The following is a 20,213-nucleotide window of genomic DNA, read 5'->3' on the forward strand; positions in this document are numbered from 1 at the left end:
CATTAAATGCAAGGGGGGGGGGGGGGGGGGGCGGGGGGTGAAGACGGTGGTTGTTTTTGGAATGATAGCAGACCAATTTGTCAACACCCTGGTGGATGGTTGTCAGATATACCGGACATGTTTTCCAGGTGTGCTGTGTGCGTATGAAAGCTTCTCCGACCTTTGTGCTCAGTGAGTGATGAGCCTCCCTTTGCCCCAAAATATTTTCCTTGGCTGCGGTGCCTCTTGACCCGAGCCGGGAGTAACGATATTCACGGGGAACACGCTCTAAATATAGAAACTGGGTAATGTAATGTAACAATAAAGAGAGGAAAAAGTGAACAGAGGAGAAAGGAGGACAAACTAACACGTGTACATGAACGCTGGCACATCTGCTGTAGACGTTAAAGGAGAAAGTAATTTTGTGTGTGTGTGTCCTGATCAGATTCGATGAGAAAATGCGCTCAACTTAAAGTGTCAAAGATTTAGGCCACAATTGAAAACTTCTCCACAACCCAAAAATATGCAATATACCCCTATTCAAAGAGAAAAACAAGTTCTTACTACATCCCAGTATTGTCATTGCCTTCTGAACTCAGTGCCAGTGAAGTTGAACAACTTTCTACCAGTTAAACCACAGTGTGCATTCCCTCGAAGGAACACATGTGTATGCCGTGTTGTAAGAGAGTTTCTGCAGGAGATCGACTGTGAGCAGGGTGTTGTGGGTAACCACGGAGGTTTTGAGAGGAGCCAATTCTTGATCAGAACGTCAATCAAACTGATTAACTGATCCAACTTCTTTCGGGAACCAGGACAGAAGAAACATGAACGTTATACTTGAAATCTGTACAAGTGAAAGGAAAACAAAGTCATCCCTGCAAACGTTTCCCTGCACGCAGCTCGGAGAAACACATTCCACCTCCAATAAAGGCTCCAGCTGATTGCTGCAAATAACAATAATATGACTATGTTCACCCAGGGAAGTCGATACTGACAAACCCTATTTGCAAGTCAGTTTAAAAGGTTTTACCATAAGATTCACATTATATCTACATAGGTCGGCCTTGGTTTGCCAGTGGAGGTAAAATATTCCACGAATGGAATGAGTCCGAATCACTGATGGATTTCTCTTCCCATTAAAATCTAAATTTGTGATTTTTTATTTTTTCATTCTGGATGTAACACTGGATTGTGATTCGCTGAATCTGCTTTGATGGAGAAGTGACGCACAAAGTTGACATAAGAACGACAGGAGGATGAAAACAGTGACTGCAACCGATATCAACAGCTTTTTTTTTATTTGACGTTGAAATGTATCTTATTTTCAGCCAACGCTGTGACTTCCATCCATGACATGAGACAGGACTGAGACATCCGCACGTCAGCGTTTTTCCAGCGTGTGTCAGGTCCTTTGTAGATTTCAGTCAAGGTCTGTGCACGGAGCAAACTCCAGATCCTTGCTATAAAAAAGGGCAGAAGGCCACACTCTCTTGATTGAGCCCAGGCCCAGCTGACTTTCCACACGTGGATCTTACATTATAAATTCAGTCACTTCTCAAACTGGCCTCTCGGTGCCAGTAGGCTACTCCTATCAAATAGATTCAGAAAGAGCTCATCTCCCTTACTATTTTGTATATTTAGAACAAAATTGCTTGATTTCAGGAACATTAAGAGCTCTTGGAGAAAAGACAGTGGTTGTGAAAGAATGCAGTCCTGTAACGGTTTTCCACGAGCTGCCTTTTTTTGTTTCTCCCCGATAGAAATGGGCTGGAAAATGTTAGGACTTCATTCTGCAGAGGTGAATCACCCAATGAATCAACTGACTCATTGGGTGATTCTTCTTTTGTATTCGGTGAAAGTAAAGAGGAAAAAAAAATTTGAATATTGGGTAGACTATACTTTAAAGACTGTGAATTCCTTTAGTGCCTTTCATCAAAAATCTCACACACTTCAGAATAAAGCTAAGAATCGACCTCTACCTGTTTCACTGTTATGATGCTGAACATCGTAGCAAAATAAGCTCTAAAAAATGTGTTTTGTCTGACACTAAAACATAAAGTTTAATAATCATATTGGACATTTCTTAAAGGTGCATTGGTTGTTTTTTGTCCACCTGGGGCAGTGAAGGAAGTAGTAAACCTAAAATATTGTTCAATCCCAATAAATCCAAGTTATTATCTAATAAAGTTTATATGAATATGGCGAATGTTTCCCATCTACACATCCAGCAAACAAATCTGTTCAGCTCTCTTCCTTATATATTGCACATTTTTATCTCGCCAATGGAAGTAATACAAATAAAAAAATATATTAGAGAAGCTTTTGAAAAACTAGCTGGTATTAAAATGATTAAAAGGGGCACACACAGCTTATTCAAAATGAGAAATTAGTGTTTATTTGTTCAAGACTCCTTATTTGACTCTATTGTTTTCTGTTGAGTTGTTCACAGGTGCCGTGTCTGTGCAGGCCAACTGGAGACCCTCCACTTCTAACGAGTGGACTCCAAAAATATACAAAAATCATCCACGGTCAATTAAAGATACAGTTAATTGATGCGGTGTAATTACTAAGTAATAACAATGTCAGTGCAAATTACCAAACCGAGGCGTTCATTCCAAAGCTCATATTCTTTCTCTATTGCATATTTTCCCTTAACTATCTGGAAGAAACAAGGACCAGTTTAATTTCTTTAAGAAATATTTCTCTGGCAAAAAACAAACTTCAGCTGTTTGCTTGATTTTAACACGATGGAGGAAGTTATTGGGTTCTCAGATTATTGGGTTCTCAGGGCTCTGTAGAGGTGTATAAGAAACGTTACTTGTATTTGAGGAAAAGTCTTATTGGCAGGAGAGGGGGTGAATGTGGGAGTTTGATATTTCCTAGAATTAGTTTGAATGACTCCAGACTTCACAAACAGGAGTCGTAAACAGCAGAGATGGAGAAAATGGCCTGTCCCCTTGAACAAGTTCTTCACAAACAAACAAAAACGCCATGAAGACGAAAAAAACAAACAGATCTGGGCATTCTCATTTGCCCAGAGACATAATATTTACTGAACTCCAAGATGACATAACCGGCAGGCTGCAGTGATTGAGACCCTGATGTTTTGCTCTCGGCTCACTGTTCTTTTAATGGCATCTGGACGAGAGCACAGGGGCTCTTTTTTTTTTTGGTTTTGTTGTTGTTAACAAATCTGAGCTCATTATGAAAAACCCTGGCCCACTGAGGTTTGCAATTATGTAATTCTTCTGGCACAGGAATGGGTCCCGCAATAAACCAAGAGAGTCCAGCGGGGAGGTGGGAGGTCACTGTGAAGGAGTCGAAAATTATCTCCTTTATTGTGCTGAGACTTTTGTTATCTCCATTTAAGTGCTGGGGTTACAACGGAGGACGTACACCGTTTGCAATGTGAAATATGACCCTCCAGTATTATTAGAGAAGAAGGGGGGGGGGGGGGGGGGATTTGGATACAATACAGTGAGAGGGAGCTTTAGAAATTTGAGACATATTGATGTAATGAAGTCTAACCCTAACCCGAATCTCCTGACTGGGCGGAAAGAGGAAGAAGCTTCATCTGCTCCTTTATCTTGACAACAGAACAACGATGGTCTTTTGCTAAACAGGAAACATTCTTATGGCTTTCAAGATTTAATTAAGTAATTTAAGGAACTGGTAGTTAGGGAAATTAAGTTTAAATGCTCCAAGTATTTAAGAAAGGGAACGTTAAGTTAAATTTATGCTCGACTGTTTGACGATTCCAGCTGTTACATCTGAAACTCATCATTATATCCCAGTGACACCAATTAAATACCAAGAAAGACAGAACAATAACACTAACGTTTTAAAGGGCTGCAATTCCCAGTTCCTGTAGCATTGCTCCCACCAAAATAATTGCTGGGTATGTGGCAACTTGACAAGAAAATTCGGACAAAGTTGGGAAGTCACTACTGATTCTGACTCGTCAGCGATCTGCGCCCTTGTCATCGCTCTATCAGAGGGCTTGATAGATAGTTTTATCTCGTTTTACCTGCCCAAGTTCCAAATCGTTATGGAAATGTTAAATGTAGACTAAAAGCTCAATGAGAAGCAAATTAAACAGTGAATAAGAACAAGAAGAAAGCAGAAGGTAAATAGAAATGCAAATGATTTTAGTGCAGTTAAAACAGCAGTCTCTAATGTGGTAGAATGAATGTGTTCGTAACAAGAATTTATGCCAAAAACCAAACACAACAAACAGTAATGTAATTTAAATCATTTTCTGAGTGATGGCTCGTGAGCTAACGTGAGAAAACACCCAACTATCCATGTACTGAGCTCATCCGACACTGTTTTCCAGACCTCTCGCACAGTAACAAACCGTCGGATTAAGCCTCAGTAAATCACCTCCCGTGATGTTGTCAAATGCCAAGTTGCTCAGATTTTCTATTACTTCATTATTATCCTCGACGTCCGCAGCAGATACAAGTGCGTCATTGGAAAAGTCAATGCAAGTGGGAGCCAAGGCCGGGAGCAGCTTTTCTTGATAATCAAAACACAACGTTGGCAGCGGTACCTTTGACAAGTTTGTTGTTTTGGAAGTAATTTTTTTTCCACTCAACGTTAACTGTCCAACACGGTGGCTTCTATTGTTCAGAGACATGATTTCATCGGTATCAGGGAGGGTACGTTAATATTTACACTGCTCTTGTATGACTTCTTTGCTCCAAGACACTCCCATATTGATTGTGCTCAAATAGTGTTGTGGAGACAAGTTATTCCCAATGTGTCTCTGCTTCGAACCAATAGTTCACATCATTGAGGAGATGTTCAGCATTAAAAGAGTGACTTGCCAAGAGTATAGATTATAACTCATCAGCTAAACTAAGCAAAGATATATTTAAGCTCCAGCTCCGTATCATCTCGCTCTTAGCAAGGAAACCAAAAAGCTAATTTCGCAAAATGTCAAACTATTACCTGAATACAAGGTTCGAATTTTGGATCAAATCCATCAAAAGCATTCACCTTAATGGACGCCACTGGGCAGACCCAAATACTCATCTGTTCAAGATCCACAGTGCAAAACAGCCAGGTGAAGTCTGGCTTCCCTTGTTCCTATTCAGCTGGGGGAGAGAAGAAGCCATTAAGAGTCCTCTCGTCTTCCACGGCCTGGTCATCAGCACTTTTAGGCTGACCAAAGTTGAGGCATTATCAAAAACACAAGAAGCTGTGTCAGTGTGTGCCAGTGAGAATGTAAAATCCTAAAGTAAGTTTGAAGTCTTAACAGATGCCAAGACCGTTTACAGCATCCTGTTCTGCTTTGAGATTGGATTTTGCTGTTTTCAGCGTGGCAATCATTTTCTCCACCATTTGGAGACAGTATGGTGCCAGCGTGTACTCTAATATCCCACATACCCAGAAACAACAATAGGACCAGCCCAGCTTTTGGCCAGGAGTGAGGTTTTAACACATCACAGAACAGGCTAGTCTTCTGAATGCTTCACTGTAAAGGCCTGTAACCGCCAATGCACTCTATGGCAAGACAATAATAGACTGTGCAGTATCAGAAACTTGAGTCATGCCTGTGGTAGGCCAAAACCCTCTGCACCAACACAGTGGTCTCATTGAAATGAATGAGGAGGTTGTCTTTTTTTGATGTAGTTGACTAATGTCTAAGGCAAAGACTTGTATTCACTGTTTAATTGGTGATAAAAACTTTTATCACATTTGGTGATGTTACAATATATATTGCGCTCACAGTAAGACAGAGTGAGTCACTAGAATCGGCCGAGCTGGAAACACACAGTAACATACAGAACGGCATGGCATGGCTAGCAGGTATAACATAAAGAAGACATGCCTTGGAGAGTGTGGTGTGGAAACAGCACTTGGTCTGTCGAGGCTGTCTCCCTCTCAGCTCATTTATAGACCCCGAGAAGATCTGACAAGTTGACTTATTCCTGTTTGCCATGTGTTAGATCAAGGTGGAATATTTGCGTTACACTGCTGGAATTCATCCCCATGTGTCTCTGGGCTCGTGAGCGCTGCTTCACAGCTGCTGCTGATCCCTCAGAGTCAATCCCCCTCGGCCTGAATTTGACAGAAACAATTGCTGCAAATAATTATCAGCCTTTGTTTGAGGCGGCTGCAGCGCGCCACACAGGTAGAGAGGGTCAACTCAGATTTTGTTGGTGGAGCTGACGTACTCATGGCACGTTCTGTTTTCCCGCATGTCAAAACTCGTCTGCTGCTTCTCGCAAGTTAAGACAATGAGGAGATGTTTCTCACAACACTCGGTGAATTAAACACGTTGCTCTCCTTCTTTCACTGACACTTTTATGCTCACTCCCGCCCTGTCTGACTTGCTGGTTGTAAATGTTACACGCTTTTGCCACCGGCTGAGGAAACAGGCAGACTGCACAACAACACATTGAGACCATGTGGATTTGCGGCGGGTAGATTTGCTGTCCTCAGTGTCTCTGAGCTGTCAATCAGACTCATTCACTGCACAGAGAAAACTGACTTTATTTTGAATTAATCCAAACACACTGTATCTACTGAGAAAGTTGTGTGATTGTTGTGTGAGATCAAACTCTGCAAACGGTGGATAAGAAGTATTTTATCTTTCATCTCGGCCGAGTGGAAAGGAAAAAATGAAATTGAAGACTGATAAATGTGGCTGGTAAAATTTGTCATTTTCGAGGAGCACTTGTATAAATTTGGACTTTTGTTAGAAACTGAGTATTTTTGTGCTATACCCTGAAAAGACAGAGACTGATCATGAACACTGTTGTTTATGGTGTTTCAGTTATTCTCTATGATATTAGTTTCACATTGTCTCCATCAGCTTGGAAGGAGATCCGGGAATGAAGACAAACTTTCAGCTTCTTCACACATTTGATTTTCATTGGTTTATGCATAAGAGATTTAAATGTGTATACGCATATGTAAGAAACAAAAGATTCTTAAAATGTTCAGGTTTCAAATTTAAAATATGACCAAACATCCCATAACACAGTTCTAAAACATTTCAGAACCTTATTTCTACATTGACTTAGACAACAACAGAAAGTTATAACTGTTTCCAACATAATAAATCGACTTATAAAGATTTAGCATTGTATCCAAATCTGCATTCATCGGAACTCTCTACTCTTCTGATAATTTTGTATCTGTCAAATATTTATCGCCATCTCCCTCAGAACGTCCTCTAGATGACATCTGACCTGTGACACAGCTGGTGTCACGTTGTCAAAATACGTCAGGGGACGGCTCCTGAGGCTGGGGAGTGTAGACTCACTGATGGGTGACAGTGAGGGGTAGTTCTGTAGAAACTGGATGTGGTCCTCTGTGTCTAACAGCTGGTTCAGTTCATCGTCTTTCCTCCTCAGCTCAGTGATCTCTTGCTCCAGTTTCTCCCGAAGCTCTTGGACTTGTTTCAGTTCAGTTTCCTGCTGGGATCTGATCTTCTGCGTCACTTCAGACCTTAATTTCTTCACCTTTTCGACCAACTCAGTGAAGAGCTCCTCACTCTTCTTCACTGTGACATCAGCATTCACATTGAAGACCTTCACAATCTGTGAAAGGAGTCTCTGATGGATTTGTTTGCTGCGGACCAGAGCTCTCTCTTCCTCTTAGTCTTTGCACCTGCAGCTCTATGTTCCTCCGCAGCGCAGAGATGACAGATACACTGCTGATCAGTGTGGTTGATTATATTCTTCACCTCATTGTGACGAGGGCAGATGTTCCCCCTGAGCATCTTGGATGACTCCATCATAGTTTCCTTCTTAGATGTCGGTGATTGGAAAATATTATGGAGATGTTTTTCACAAATAGAGCCAGAACAACCCAAACCGGACATGAGAGCTTTACAGGATCCAGGGCATAGATCACAGCCCACATCACCAGGACCAAAGAAGTCTTCTGCAGGTGGGAGCTTGTTGTTTCTCAGCCGCTCCAATACATCAGCCAACAAAAAGCTTTTCTCCAGGGCAGGCCTCTGTGAGAAGGTCTGTCTACACTGAGGGCATCTGTAGCTTCCTCTCTCATCCTCCTTGCCCCAGTTGGCGTTAATACATACCATACAGTAGCTGTGTCCACAGCCAATAGTCACCGGATCCTTAATTTCATCCAGACAGATCGGACATTTGAATGATTCTTGCTCCATTTCCGCTGGTGTCAGTGACTGTGAAATAGTGCAACTGTATTGTCTGACCTCTCCTCACCAATGTTGCCACATGTTTAAAGGCGGCTTCCTTTAATGCCAGACTGTTTGGAGGCGGCTGCCTTTAATGCCAAACTCTTAGTTAAATACACTAACATCCATAAGAACATTTAAAATATACTTATTGTTACTCCTTCAACTTCAAATATGTTTTTATGTGTTATTAATTTCTATATGGTTTAAAAGCATCAATGCATATACTAGACAAATTAAAAATGAAGCTGTACACAACAAACAGCTACTGACCTACTACATTTAAACCAATTTTTAGTATCATGTCTTCAGTATTTATATGAATTCAGTTAACAGACAATTACTCCATGGACAGCAGTATTGATACAGGCTGGATTTTTCCTGTTAAAATAAGGTGAAATGAACTGATATTGAAGAAAACTTGTTATTTATATTTAAAGTACATCTCCACCAAGGTAATCAAGTACAACTTGAAAAATAAACAAAATCCTGTTTTGATGACAGACATTCAAAATCTGTATTTAATCAGAGCGTTTTCTAGTTTTATGATATTTTGTGTCAGTGATGGTAAATGTTTATAATGGAACCTTGAGACGGGCTACAGAGCTGCAATAACAGACACATACAGCAGGTTTTACATGTATCAAAGATATCAAAGGTATTGTTGTAAGGACTGGGTTAAAGTGACCTTAATATTAAATCATATTTGAAGTTTACGAGGCACAGACCTTATTTAGGCTAATTATACATTAATAACAGCTTCTCACCATCATCATGTCAGACAGAGGAGTAAAGTCATAGCAAATGTGAGTCTTTTTATGTAACTCACTGAAAAGAAAGCAGGGTTGGAAAGCTCTTCAGGGGCGTGATTTATTTATACACAGAGGGACAATGACAGATGGGGAATAAACAAGGACAAGTGCTTCCTTGTGTGCAGGCATACACTGGCCGAGCGCCTGCAAAGAGAACACACACAAGCAAAATAGACACGGAAATAATACATAAGCACAAACACAAACCTGACTACGTTTATCCACTCAGTCAATGGATATGATATTTGATGCAGACATCATAGTTGTCAAATGTTGTGTAAATTTAAAACTGGGGATGGGAGATATTTGCAGTTCTCTTCCTCTGTTGGCAACAAACATCATCATCACTAAATCTGGAGTTTTTATTTAAAATGAGAAAAAAATCACATCTTGAAAAGCCATCTCGTACTAAAGGGAAGTCATAAATGGAAAGGTTAGAATGCAGTTTCCCAGGGAGGCGTCCAAAGCAATATTTAACTTAATGTCTTATTAATCACTCTGCATTGAAAAACATGCTCGATTGTTGAACCAGGAGATGTTGTTAAAGAGTGAGGCCCTCCGCTCTGTCTGGTGATTGGCTGAGTCCCGCAGCTCTGGATTGGAAAAGACACATCACAACAGGAGCCGTCTGAACTGGCTGGCTGGCTGAGGCAAGACGACGGCCAATGAACGGAGGAGGCACATAGAGGGACAAAATGGAGTACAACCCTGCATGTTGATGAATGTTTCTGTGCCTGTTTATTTTAATTCATGTATTTTAAGTGGGAAAGGCAACTCTGATAATGGGATTGTGAGTCAGTATTTGTATATGAACATGGGATCTCTGTCCCTTCGGTTGGATTCAGTTCAACGAAGCATTCTTAGCGTCTTTCAGTTCGTGTTTGGGGTTTTACAGATCGCAACTGTACTGGTTTTGTGCACTCTCATTGTTCTCATCAACCAATCATTTTTCAGCAATAAAAGCAGATAGAAAACATGAGTGTTTAGATGCTTAAAATGATTGGACGAATATCATGGCACACCAAAATGGAGCCAAAAGGGTTTTGAACAATCTTTCACACTAAAAGATACAACTTTACAAAAAAAGGTTGACGAACACACTCACAAGACCCTCTTTAAGTGGCAATGTTGTGTTTTGCACATCCAATTGTTTCATGGCCCCCTGGTGGCATTTAAGTTGACCAATAAAATAGCATTTTCTTTATTAAAAAACCTGCATCCTATTGTAATTGTGACGTCAATTCTTGTCTCATAACTTTAATATGAAACTGAATATATTATGTTGTCAACAGCTCAATTATTTAATCATTACCATATATCAAAGTATAGGGGGAAGATGGATAGGAAATGGTGCGATCAGCCGAGTGTCGATTTCAAGGGATGTGAACCCATCTGGTATCTGCCCTTAAGATTTGGCTTTTCAGTCGCACCATTCTTGATACACACACACGCACACACACTAATGAGGCATTAAAAGCTGATGTAATGTTGAGAATAAGAGTACTCTGACTGTTTATACCAAGCCTCATTGAAAGCCTCATTGCAAATGCAAATGTGAAAGTAATTATTTATATGGGTGTACGTGTGTGTTTGTGTTTGACAATGTGTCCATGCACATGTGCATTTTCCACTGTGCAGTCTGCATATATGTGTGTGTGCATGCATGTGTTGATCAAAACCCCTGCAGAGTGCTGGGGCCCTTCATGGTGCCCTGGTGGGTGAAACACTCATGTGTGAGGATGAGGTCACTCACGTGCTGCCTTCATAACTTCCACTGATGCTGAAATCACCTCACATGGACGGAGAGCAGCAGAGAGACGGAGGGAGGGAGGGAGAGAGAGTGGGGGAGGAGTAGTGATAGAAACAGACAGCAGGGAGGAAAGATGAGAGTGTGAATTGATTATTAGTTCAATCAAAAAGCGTGAATAAAATGAATCATGTGGATGAAATGTATCTCTTAAATATTCACATTAATATGGAAATTTGTTTGAAATGAGCTGCTCCTGTAGAGAAAAGGCCTGAATCGGATTGTTAGAAGAAAAAGTAAAAGAGCGTGAGAAGAAGGAGTATACTAGTGAGCTAGTGAGGTGGCATTAAAAGAGGGAACAGCAGCAAGATAGAGGGTGAGTGTGAAATTAGCTGGGACAGCGGGAAGAATGCTTTGAGGGCCTATTTTTCTACCCGATTACTGGTTTGACTGCCAATATTGCATCTGGTTCTGAACACAGCAGTGACTATGGAAAATCCCCTGGCAGGAAAAATTACACACACACACACACACACACACACACACACACACATGCACACCACACAGATACGCAGCATTACCCTCTCTGTGTCTAGGTTTTGATCTCTTATATAAGTGACTCTAATATTGACCTGTGCCCATTCACAGCACTTGATTTTCCAAATCACATCTCCTGCCACGTCCTCTCTGGCCTCATACACAATAACATTCATGCCACGTTCATAGGTTTTAAATTGATCGACAGGCAATTCCTGAGTAACAGAGTCACAGTCTAGACTTTCTTCATCATTCTGGACACTCTCTGTCTTGGTTTCAAACAGCACTCATGAGGGCCCACAGCCGGTGGATAAAGACCAGGAAGGGACATGAGTTAAATAATCATTCAAAGTCTCTTATCTTTTTGCTTTGTTTTTGCAAAATCTGTGCAGAAGAGGTGAAAAATCGACCACTGTGACATTGAAGTAGCGTTGACCGCTTTCTTTTTCTTATTTTTTCTCTTCTCTTTTCAAAATACCGTCTGTTGTGACCCAGTCATTTTTTCCATGCCGCTCTCTGCTCCTAGTTTTCCATGTGGAGATGTGTTCAGACTGACAATGAAATATAACAGAGCATAATGATGAATGGATTCTGATGGATTGTTGCAAAAAAGAAAAAAACAGACAACCATCTCTGCTGTCCAGCATGATCTCATCATACTTATGGCATATGAAGTCAGTTAAGAGTCTTTTTCAAAATGAAACGTTTTGCTGTGATTATTGAATTCCACTATGCATCAGGGTTACAGATAATGACTTGATTGTTTTCTATGAAGATTCTCAGTTGTCCAAGTGATTGGACGTCAACTGGAGCAGCTGTTTGATCTTGAAGATCGTGCATTCGTGGAGACTTTATTTTTAAATTTCTTTGTTGTCCAAGCATTAAAGCATGTAATTCGACTTCAAAGGTTTTTATTTTTTTTAGTTAAGACTGTATGTAAAAATTGTCAAAATTACAGCTCAGAATTTACAGAAGATGTAACTGGAACGCCGCCTCAAGTCGGAATTTTGATTCGACTGGTCGGAGGAACCTCCCCGCCCCACAAGTTCGAACAACAAGATGGCTGCTCCATGTATCAACAGTAGGGAAAGCTGTAGTATTTACTGTTTGTTAGCACCTCTCTCATTAAATGGTTATAGTTAGGATAGTTGCAGGAGGTCGAGACACGTCGTCCATCATCCATTGCCAAAGTTTAGTCCCACGGAATGGAAAGGATTCTGGTTAAGGACAAAGGCCTGACATGTACGTACTCACAGTAAACTTCAGCTCACTTTATGTTCTTACTTCTCCTGTATGCATATTTGTAAAAGCACCTGTTTTTCTGCCAACATGCTTGACAGAGATTCTTCTTCATTCCACGTCTCTGCTGCTGCTGCTTACACTGCCAGCTTTCCACCATGCATTGGTAAAGGTTAAGAGAGAAAAGGTACAGACCCAGCTGCTAGCTGGCGGTTGCAGTTAATACAGACAGAAACTAGACTTTTAACTTTTTCTTCGATTATTTTCAGACCCTGCATTGTGTAGAATGACACATACCAGGCACAATAATCTATACCTAAAATAGTTAAGTAAACAAGCAGGAAATCCTTCAGGCACCGGGTGATTCTTGACAAGAAGCTTCTTGTCTGGCTACTGTCTAACATCTTCACACACTTTTGAGGACACCTGAATGGAATCGAGAAGGAGGAGGGTCATTTTTGTATGTGTTTATGGAAGTCTGTTGCTGTAAGAGGCCACCTTGAGAGGATGATATGGTTTATAATATGACTTCCTGTTTCTTTCAGTTCAGCACTAAGGGAAGGTTGTGGAGTGAGAGCAGCTCCCTCACCCCTGAGAGAAGTCAGCATGTGAATGCACCTTATTGCATGATGATACAGTCCTTGGGCATCCTCCAGCTTCTCTTCACATCTTCTCCCCCCTCTGATGTCTCATGGCCAAAGCAGATCCCTAGAGTGCTGACTCTCAACGAAGGATGGGAGAGGACGAGGGCCAGGTTTTGACAAAAAAACACATCCATTTTCTTGATTAAATCCGAAGGGATTATTAAACCAAAATCCAACATAGTCGTGGCCAAGTATGAACAGTGCAGAAATGGAAGAGGCCACTTCAGGAATTATGGATTTGGAAAGAGAAAGCAACAATGTTGAACAAGTGTTGAACAAGGCGCTGGGACTACAGAGCTTTTCGCTTCACAAATTCACAAGCCTGTAAATTATTCATTGGTCGTCGCAATCGTTTAATCGTTTAATACAAGGCTCTTAGTTCTCAGTTTGTGTCAATGCGCAAGCCAGAGATTTCCATTTTTTCAAAGAGAAAAGTCAGTTTTGTCCATGTGGATTTGTCGAGCTTGGATCAATCCCACTCAAACCCAAATGACCTCAGACCAGCGGTTATTTATCACACTCTGCTGCCTGAACGAGCCCTTTTCTACTGAAGGCTGTGAGTGACTGTTACATAAGCGAGGAGAATTATCCAGACACGGTCACGCCCTCTCGCTAAAACAATCTACTCCCTCTCTTTTCTTAGGACTTTCTCCAGAGAGAGGTTTTCAGGTGTGGAAATGTTGATCGCTTGCATGAAACACCAGAAGAGAACAAGTCTCATGAAAATGAGTCGATGAAATGTACTGTACGCACTCACACTTACACTCACACTCCGAGCCCTTCAGGATGCTTTTCTGTCTGTCTGGGGTTTTCAGCAGCCACGGTCAATCAATCACACTGTCAACCTGAGGTTAGGACAGAACCCTGCTGCCCCAAACCCTCTGAAATGTCTGGTTCCTGGCTCGCCGCTCTCTGTCTCTCGCTCAAGTCTCAGGCTCAGGCCCAAACGGGTGCCCTGGATTCAGCTCCGTCCCCCTCCCTGCCAGGAACAACGGACGGCGAGCGCTGGAAACTTTTACCACCTTAATGTTCAATGGCTTTTCAGTCCAAATGGGACAATGGCAGCTAACAGCTCAGGCTGATTCACGTCAGAGAGTGATGTGGGACGGCTTCTTCAACAGGGTGGAGGACGGTCTGGTGGAGCCCAGAAATGTGATGACAGAGCTGCAAAGCACAGAGAGATTGAAGATGTTGATGTCCCTACAGGAAGGAGTCATGGGACAACTATGCATAGTAGGAGGTTGATGTGTTACGGCCGGTGAGAAGAGTGTACAGCTGTGGTTTTAAGCCTAAAAGTACCCTTTGATTGACACTTGTCCAGTTCCAAATTTGATCATTTGAATTGTAGACTGTCAGTAAAGATGGACGCCATGACTACTCTACAAAAATTAACTCAGAGTGTCTTTATCACCGCCTTGTGGCTGGCTGAAGTATACGTCATAACACCTGTCTCCTCCACGTTATTAGATGGGACATGAACCAAACTAAGAAATCTAATTACGGGTCAAATACATTTTTCAGAATGATAGTTTTTGTCATTTTAGCAAGTTCTTACCACACTGACTTATGTTGAAGTTGATTGCAATTGTAAAAACGGGAGTGACACGTTCACCCTCTGACTCTCAACCAATAGCTGATTATTGGTCAATATCAGTTTAAACATTTAGCTTTTATTCATATATATCTAGGAAATTATCTTTGCAAACTGAATATATCTGTATAGCTTAATGCAGTCTCAATCAAAGTAATCTAGTGTCCCTTGTTAAGAATCATCGCTGCAGAGGAATCCACATTTTACATCCTTAGTTTTGTTAAGGTTTCTGTGTTTCTCTATCTCAGCCGCCAAACAGTTATCTCAGAAATGTGGGACAACAAACGAGGCCTCAACTCCACTCCACTAAGTGTTTGTGACGGTGTATGTGTGTGTTTATGTGTTTGTGTACTCGTGTGTGTACTCGTTTTTGTTAGGACCTTTTCCTGTTGACCAAATCTGGGTCCTAATGATGCTAAATGTCATCTCTGAGGTCCCGGTTAAGGTTAAGATGTGAATTGTGGTTAGGTTAAGTTTAGGGATAAGGTTTTTGGTTAGTGTGACAAAGTGAAACAGAGAAGGAGAAAGAAAAGACTGTTTCCGGAGGAGAATTTAACTCAGCGACTGAGACATTTCCCCAATATTTTCCTCTCTTCCCCTCCAGAGGTTAAAGAAACTCTATCCTGAGCGAGTTCCATCTTTTTTACGAGTTGTGGAAGAGGAAAATCATTTTTTGGCACACCCAAACTTTTATGCAGAAAAAGTAGGCCACATTTATACAAACCATCATCTTATAAGTGGGGGAGACTTACGGTTGGCAGCGGCTCCTAAATTAAACTACTTCAAGTTTGTGTGCTCGAATTTATGGCTCTGATAAATCTGAGTCTAAATTTGGGCTGTCGTTACTTCTGTCTGTTCCCACAGACTTTCTGCCACATGAGTAGTTTTGATATGGCAAAGTCCCAGAAGGCCTGTAGGTCAGACACAGTCGGGCTCCGCCAATGTGTGAGGATTTACTGTTTACAAAGTGTTTAAATCCATATTGGTCTTTAATGACACATTTTCTTTTTTAGTGATTCATTCAGTATCTATTCCTAGTGATAATGACATATAATTCAAAAGGTGGCTGGTTCCATTCCAAAGAGTCTGGTCTCCATGTGCGTGAATCCACTGCGTCCACTGAAAACTAAAAGGAGTTCACCTCCATATCATGACAGCACCTCCAGGAAAAGGGAGAGATCCCTGGAATGTGACATCCCCCGCTGGCAAACTGTAGTCGATCCTAATCAGTGTCAGGAAGAGAGGAATGACATGTTTGTGGAAAAACAGTAGACTTATGCTAGATATTATTTTGAAGCTTAACTCCTTTATCGAACATAAACAAACTCAAAAGATGACCCTTTCAAATGTTATTTCTCCAATAAGCAAGAGGTATGAATAAATATGTTCATGTCTGTTGCATGAATATACAACCCCCATATTTGTATCAATTAAATGCACGTGATATGATTTTTTTTTTTATTGTTTCGTGTGCACACAACTCAATGACCCAAGAAAAGGCACCATCCAGATGTAAACCTTGGGAAACACTGACCTCCTCTGGTGATACTGTACAGTAGCACAGCAGTGATCATAGAGTAACTATTTAACATTTGATTGTTATGCTCTGACAAGTTCATGAGGCTTAATTCATCTACTTTACATTGATCAACCCACTGACAACACATCATAGAGCCTTTAATGTCCACCTGATACAAGCATTTGCACATCTTGTTGACTTTATCATCAAAGCCTTCTGATTGGATCAAAGCCAAGTTTAGAAATATCTCTAAATAAGTGTTGATGGCCATCATGCAGTAGATGAAAGCTGAGTGTTAGAACTTGGGAAAACTCTGGACATGTTTCTCCACCTCTAAATTACATACCTCACCCGATCTGGTAAGAAATGCTAATGGGTTAACATCAACATGAATTTGACAAAGACATCCAGGATTTGTTATAACACTCACAGTGGACTTTACTCTCCTCTGAAGGAAGTCTTAATCTGTGCTGGTCGCTGTTGCAACTACAATCCCTGTTTTGTTTTCCTCTCTAGTGCACCTTTTAAGTGCATCTTACAGTCTATGAATATACATTACATGTGAAGTAACAAATGAGGAGATCAAACTTGTACAACTCAAATCATATAATTTTATTATTTTACATCAAAAACATCGACTGCAATAACATTGTATGATTTCAGTACGAGTTATTCTGACAATGACGCAGCTCACTGAATATCCTCCATGGTAACGTGACAGCTATTATTTGGCTAATAAATAAAAGCAGTGAAAGGCTGCCATTTTTGTGCGCTTTGAGTCTGGTGTTTGACGACAGACCCGAGAATAAAAAACCACTTGCAAATGATTATTAATTTTGTTTCAACTTGTACGTTTTCAATATAGAAAGCATTGAATGATGATAATGCAACTGACAATCTAAAATTCACAGAGCACCACCACTGAAACTCCGTAAAACTAAGAATTATTTGCAGCGACTATTTGAAGCAGGTCCAGGTCAGGATGGGAGAGGTTGTCAGGGATGTGCAAGGGTTAGATTCTACTTTTTGGCGTTCTGAAGACGCTCAGTCACGTTCTCCCAGTTGATGACATTCCAGATGGCCTTAACATAGTCTGGCCGCACATTTTTGTACTGAAGGTAGTAGGCATGCTCCCATACGTCAATACCAAGGAGAGGGATGAGACCTGAGGGATGGAAAAGAGAATTTTTCATCTGTGACATTAAGAGGGGACAATATAAATACTTGTAGAGAGATATTGTTCATGGCTCTTTAGTCACTGACCTGTCGTCCCCTGCAGAGGATCCTGGTTCGCACAAGCCGCGATGCGAAGGCTTCCGCTCTCCTTGTCGTAGCCCAGCCAGCCCCACCCCGAGCCCTGCACCGCAACGGTAGCAGCGGACATCTTTTCCTTCAACTTCTGGAGGGAACCAAAGTCCCGATTGATGGCTTGCAATAGCTCCCCTGCAAGAAGTGAAAGAGACAAGTAGAGTCATATTTAACATTAACAGAAAGAAGCGAAATCAGAATTCAAACATTCTGGTTGTTTATATGTTCTATTTTCCTTGGAAGAGAGCTGCCATGTCAGACTCAATTTACTGAAAATCATCCCCGATATGAAATTTATTTGTAATACAAGATTATTTACTTTTTGGTTTGCCAGACATGTAAATGAGCTTCCTGGATAATCTCTTAAAGGACTTTTAACCTCTAGGGGACTTAAAAACTATATATATATATATATATATATATATATATATATATGTATATATATACACACACACACTCAAAGACTTCACCTACCCCTCCATTGGCATAGTGGTGAGTATATAATGAGTGCATTTTCATTTATGGGTGAACTATCCCTCTAACAATCTGTACATGCCAATACAGGGTCATTTGAGTTCATTGTTTTTACATAAAAATTGATTGTTAGTTAACTGCACAACAAACCAGTGTAGGTTTAAAGACAAGCTGATTGCCGCCCGCCCCCCGCTGATATGTTTCTACCTCACCCTGTGGCCCATCTCCCCCACTTGGAGACAGGTTTGTCCAGAAGATGGTGTGATTAATGTGGCCTCCTCCGTTAAATTTCAGAGCAGGCTGGAGGGCAACTTGTGCCGTCACGTCACCTGAAATGTAACACAAATAACATCCAGGTGAATAAAAGGGACAGGAGATCTAACAGTGGCAAGCGGCTGATTACTCCATGCCATTAATTGTCCGTACCCTTCGCCAGTGCCTCGTGATACTTCTCCTCCGTGACGTTGAGGTTGTTCACATATGTGGCGTGGTGCTTGCTGTGGTGCAGCTGCATGATCTCTGCACTGACGTGGGGCTCCAGGGCACCATAGTCGTAGGTCAGGTCAGGCAGAGTGTGCTTGTGCCTCGCTGTGGTGGCCTGGCTTATGGTTTGGCTGAGGCCGGCTGCACACCTGGAAAACAATAATAAAAAGGAAACAACTGGAATGACTTGCCAACCACAACAAGAGGTTTTAAAACCGGTAGACAACACGTGATTCCTAGAACTTCTCCAATTAAAAGCTCACATTACTCCTCGCACATGTGGGTCTATCAGTTGAAGGTTTGTTGAACTTGTGCAACTGTGTGGAAGTGACCTGTGTGTTCCCTCATGTTGATGTTATCCAATTTATTAGCCAGTGTTAGCATTACGATCAATGTCAACAAGCCACACACACACGCCAGTGAATGAATGACTGTGAAGTAACAACACAACAACTTTTATTTTGTGCGCCACAGGTTAACCTAGCCGAGCTGCTGCACCAAGTTAGCATCCTGCCTAGCTAGCTGCTAGCTCTGATATCAAACTGTCAGGAGTTCATGAGCCACGACAGCTAGCAGGAGTTAGCTGCTCATTCACTGATGTCAGTAGCTGTCATGTCGGTGTCCGTTTTACCTGCGTATCTGGGCAACTCTGCAGAGCATGGTGGTGTCAGTGTCAGTGACCGCAGCACAGACGGGAGGGACGCACACAAACTACAGATTAGATCACTGCCCTTGAACTGAGCTATTTCAACTTGACGGTGCAGTGGACCGTACCATTCTCCTCTAAGCGGGGTTGTTGACGTGAGCGTGCAGGCTTTTCATAAACATCTGCTGCTCCAACCGAGACCAGGGCAACTCCCACAAATATTTAAACATAATGAATAAATACTAATATGGTGAAAATGCCTTAAAGTGTGAAAATATGCTAAAATATAATAGATGATGTTTTTTAAGCCTCCCGCCTTTATGATATTCTTCGACACACCAGGAAAAGTGCAGCGGGGCTGTTATTATAAGGGCGATTCATTTAAACTGATACAGTGTTTGTGGTTTGAAACACGTGGAGTTGAAATGATGATGATCAGTGTGTAATAAAATATAATATAAGTCGTAATAAATGTTAATGTATTGGCACAAGTTAGTATTTAAACAAACAGCAAAGAATCACGTGAACGCCTCTTCTGCCATACGGGAGGTAACGCCAGAGATCGTCTAGGTCGAGGCAAATGAGTCACTCACAACAATAAACCAACGAGACCAGTGCAAAATCCCCGAAGAATGACGTCAAGCAAAAGTTTATATTCACAACTATTGATCAACTATTAAAATTGATAAGGACAGTTAATGAAGATATTGTCTGATATTTGTATTCAAGCAAAAGTACCAATACCACACTGTAAAGCAAGTATAAGGCCTTTGTTAAGATCACAAGTAAGTAACAAACACAGAAGTAGTATAAGCTGCAAGTACTCATTGTGTAGAAAAAATGAGAGCTACTCTATAATATATGCAGCCAGTTTGTTCCTTAAATTGATTATTGGGAGTGGAAATTATAACAACAATAGAATAAACTGTATTTATGTAGCACTAAAAAGAGTTTACAAAGTGCTCTGACAGCAAAGTAAGAAAAGTTTGTCTGTCTATGTAAAGGATTCACTAGTCAAAAAAAAGGTAGCAATGTTATATTATTGAAAGTGTGCTGTATTT

General features: G+C 41.2%; 1 protein-coding gene across 1 annotated transcript; it reads right to left on the reverse strand.

Moving 5' to 3' along the window:
• Positions 1-16,838: 16,838 nt before the first annotated feature.
• Positions 16,839-19,295, reverse strand: sod2 (superoxide dismutase 2, mitochondrial). Its single transcript, XM_062411072.1, has 5 exons — positions 19,138-19,295; positions 18,450-18,655; positions 18,236-18,352; positions 17,505-17,684; positions 16,839-17,406 (listed from the first exon to the last, which is right to left on the reverse strand). Exons 1-5 carry the CDS (start codon positions 19,164-19,166, stop codon positions 17,261-17,263), a joined length of 678 nt encoding a protein of 225 aa, XP_062267056.1. The 5' UTR covers positions 19,167-19,295; the 3' UTR covers positions 16,839-17,260.
• Positions 19,296-20,213: the final 918 nt, after the last annotated feature.

Source organism: Platichthys flesus, chromosome 18 (assembly GCF_949316205.1).
Source record: "Platichthys flesus chromosome 18, fPlaFle2.1, whole genome shotgun sequence".
Taxonomy (NCBI): Eukaryota; Metazoa; Chordata; class Actinopteri; order Pleuronectiformes; family Pleuronectidae; genus Platichthys; species Platichthys flesus.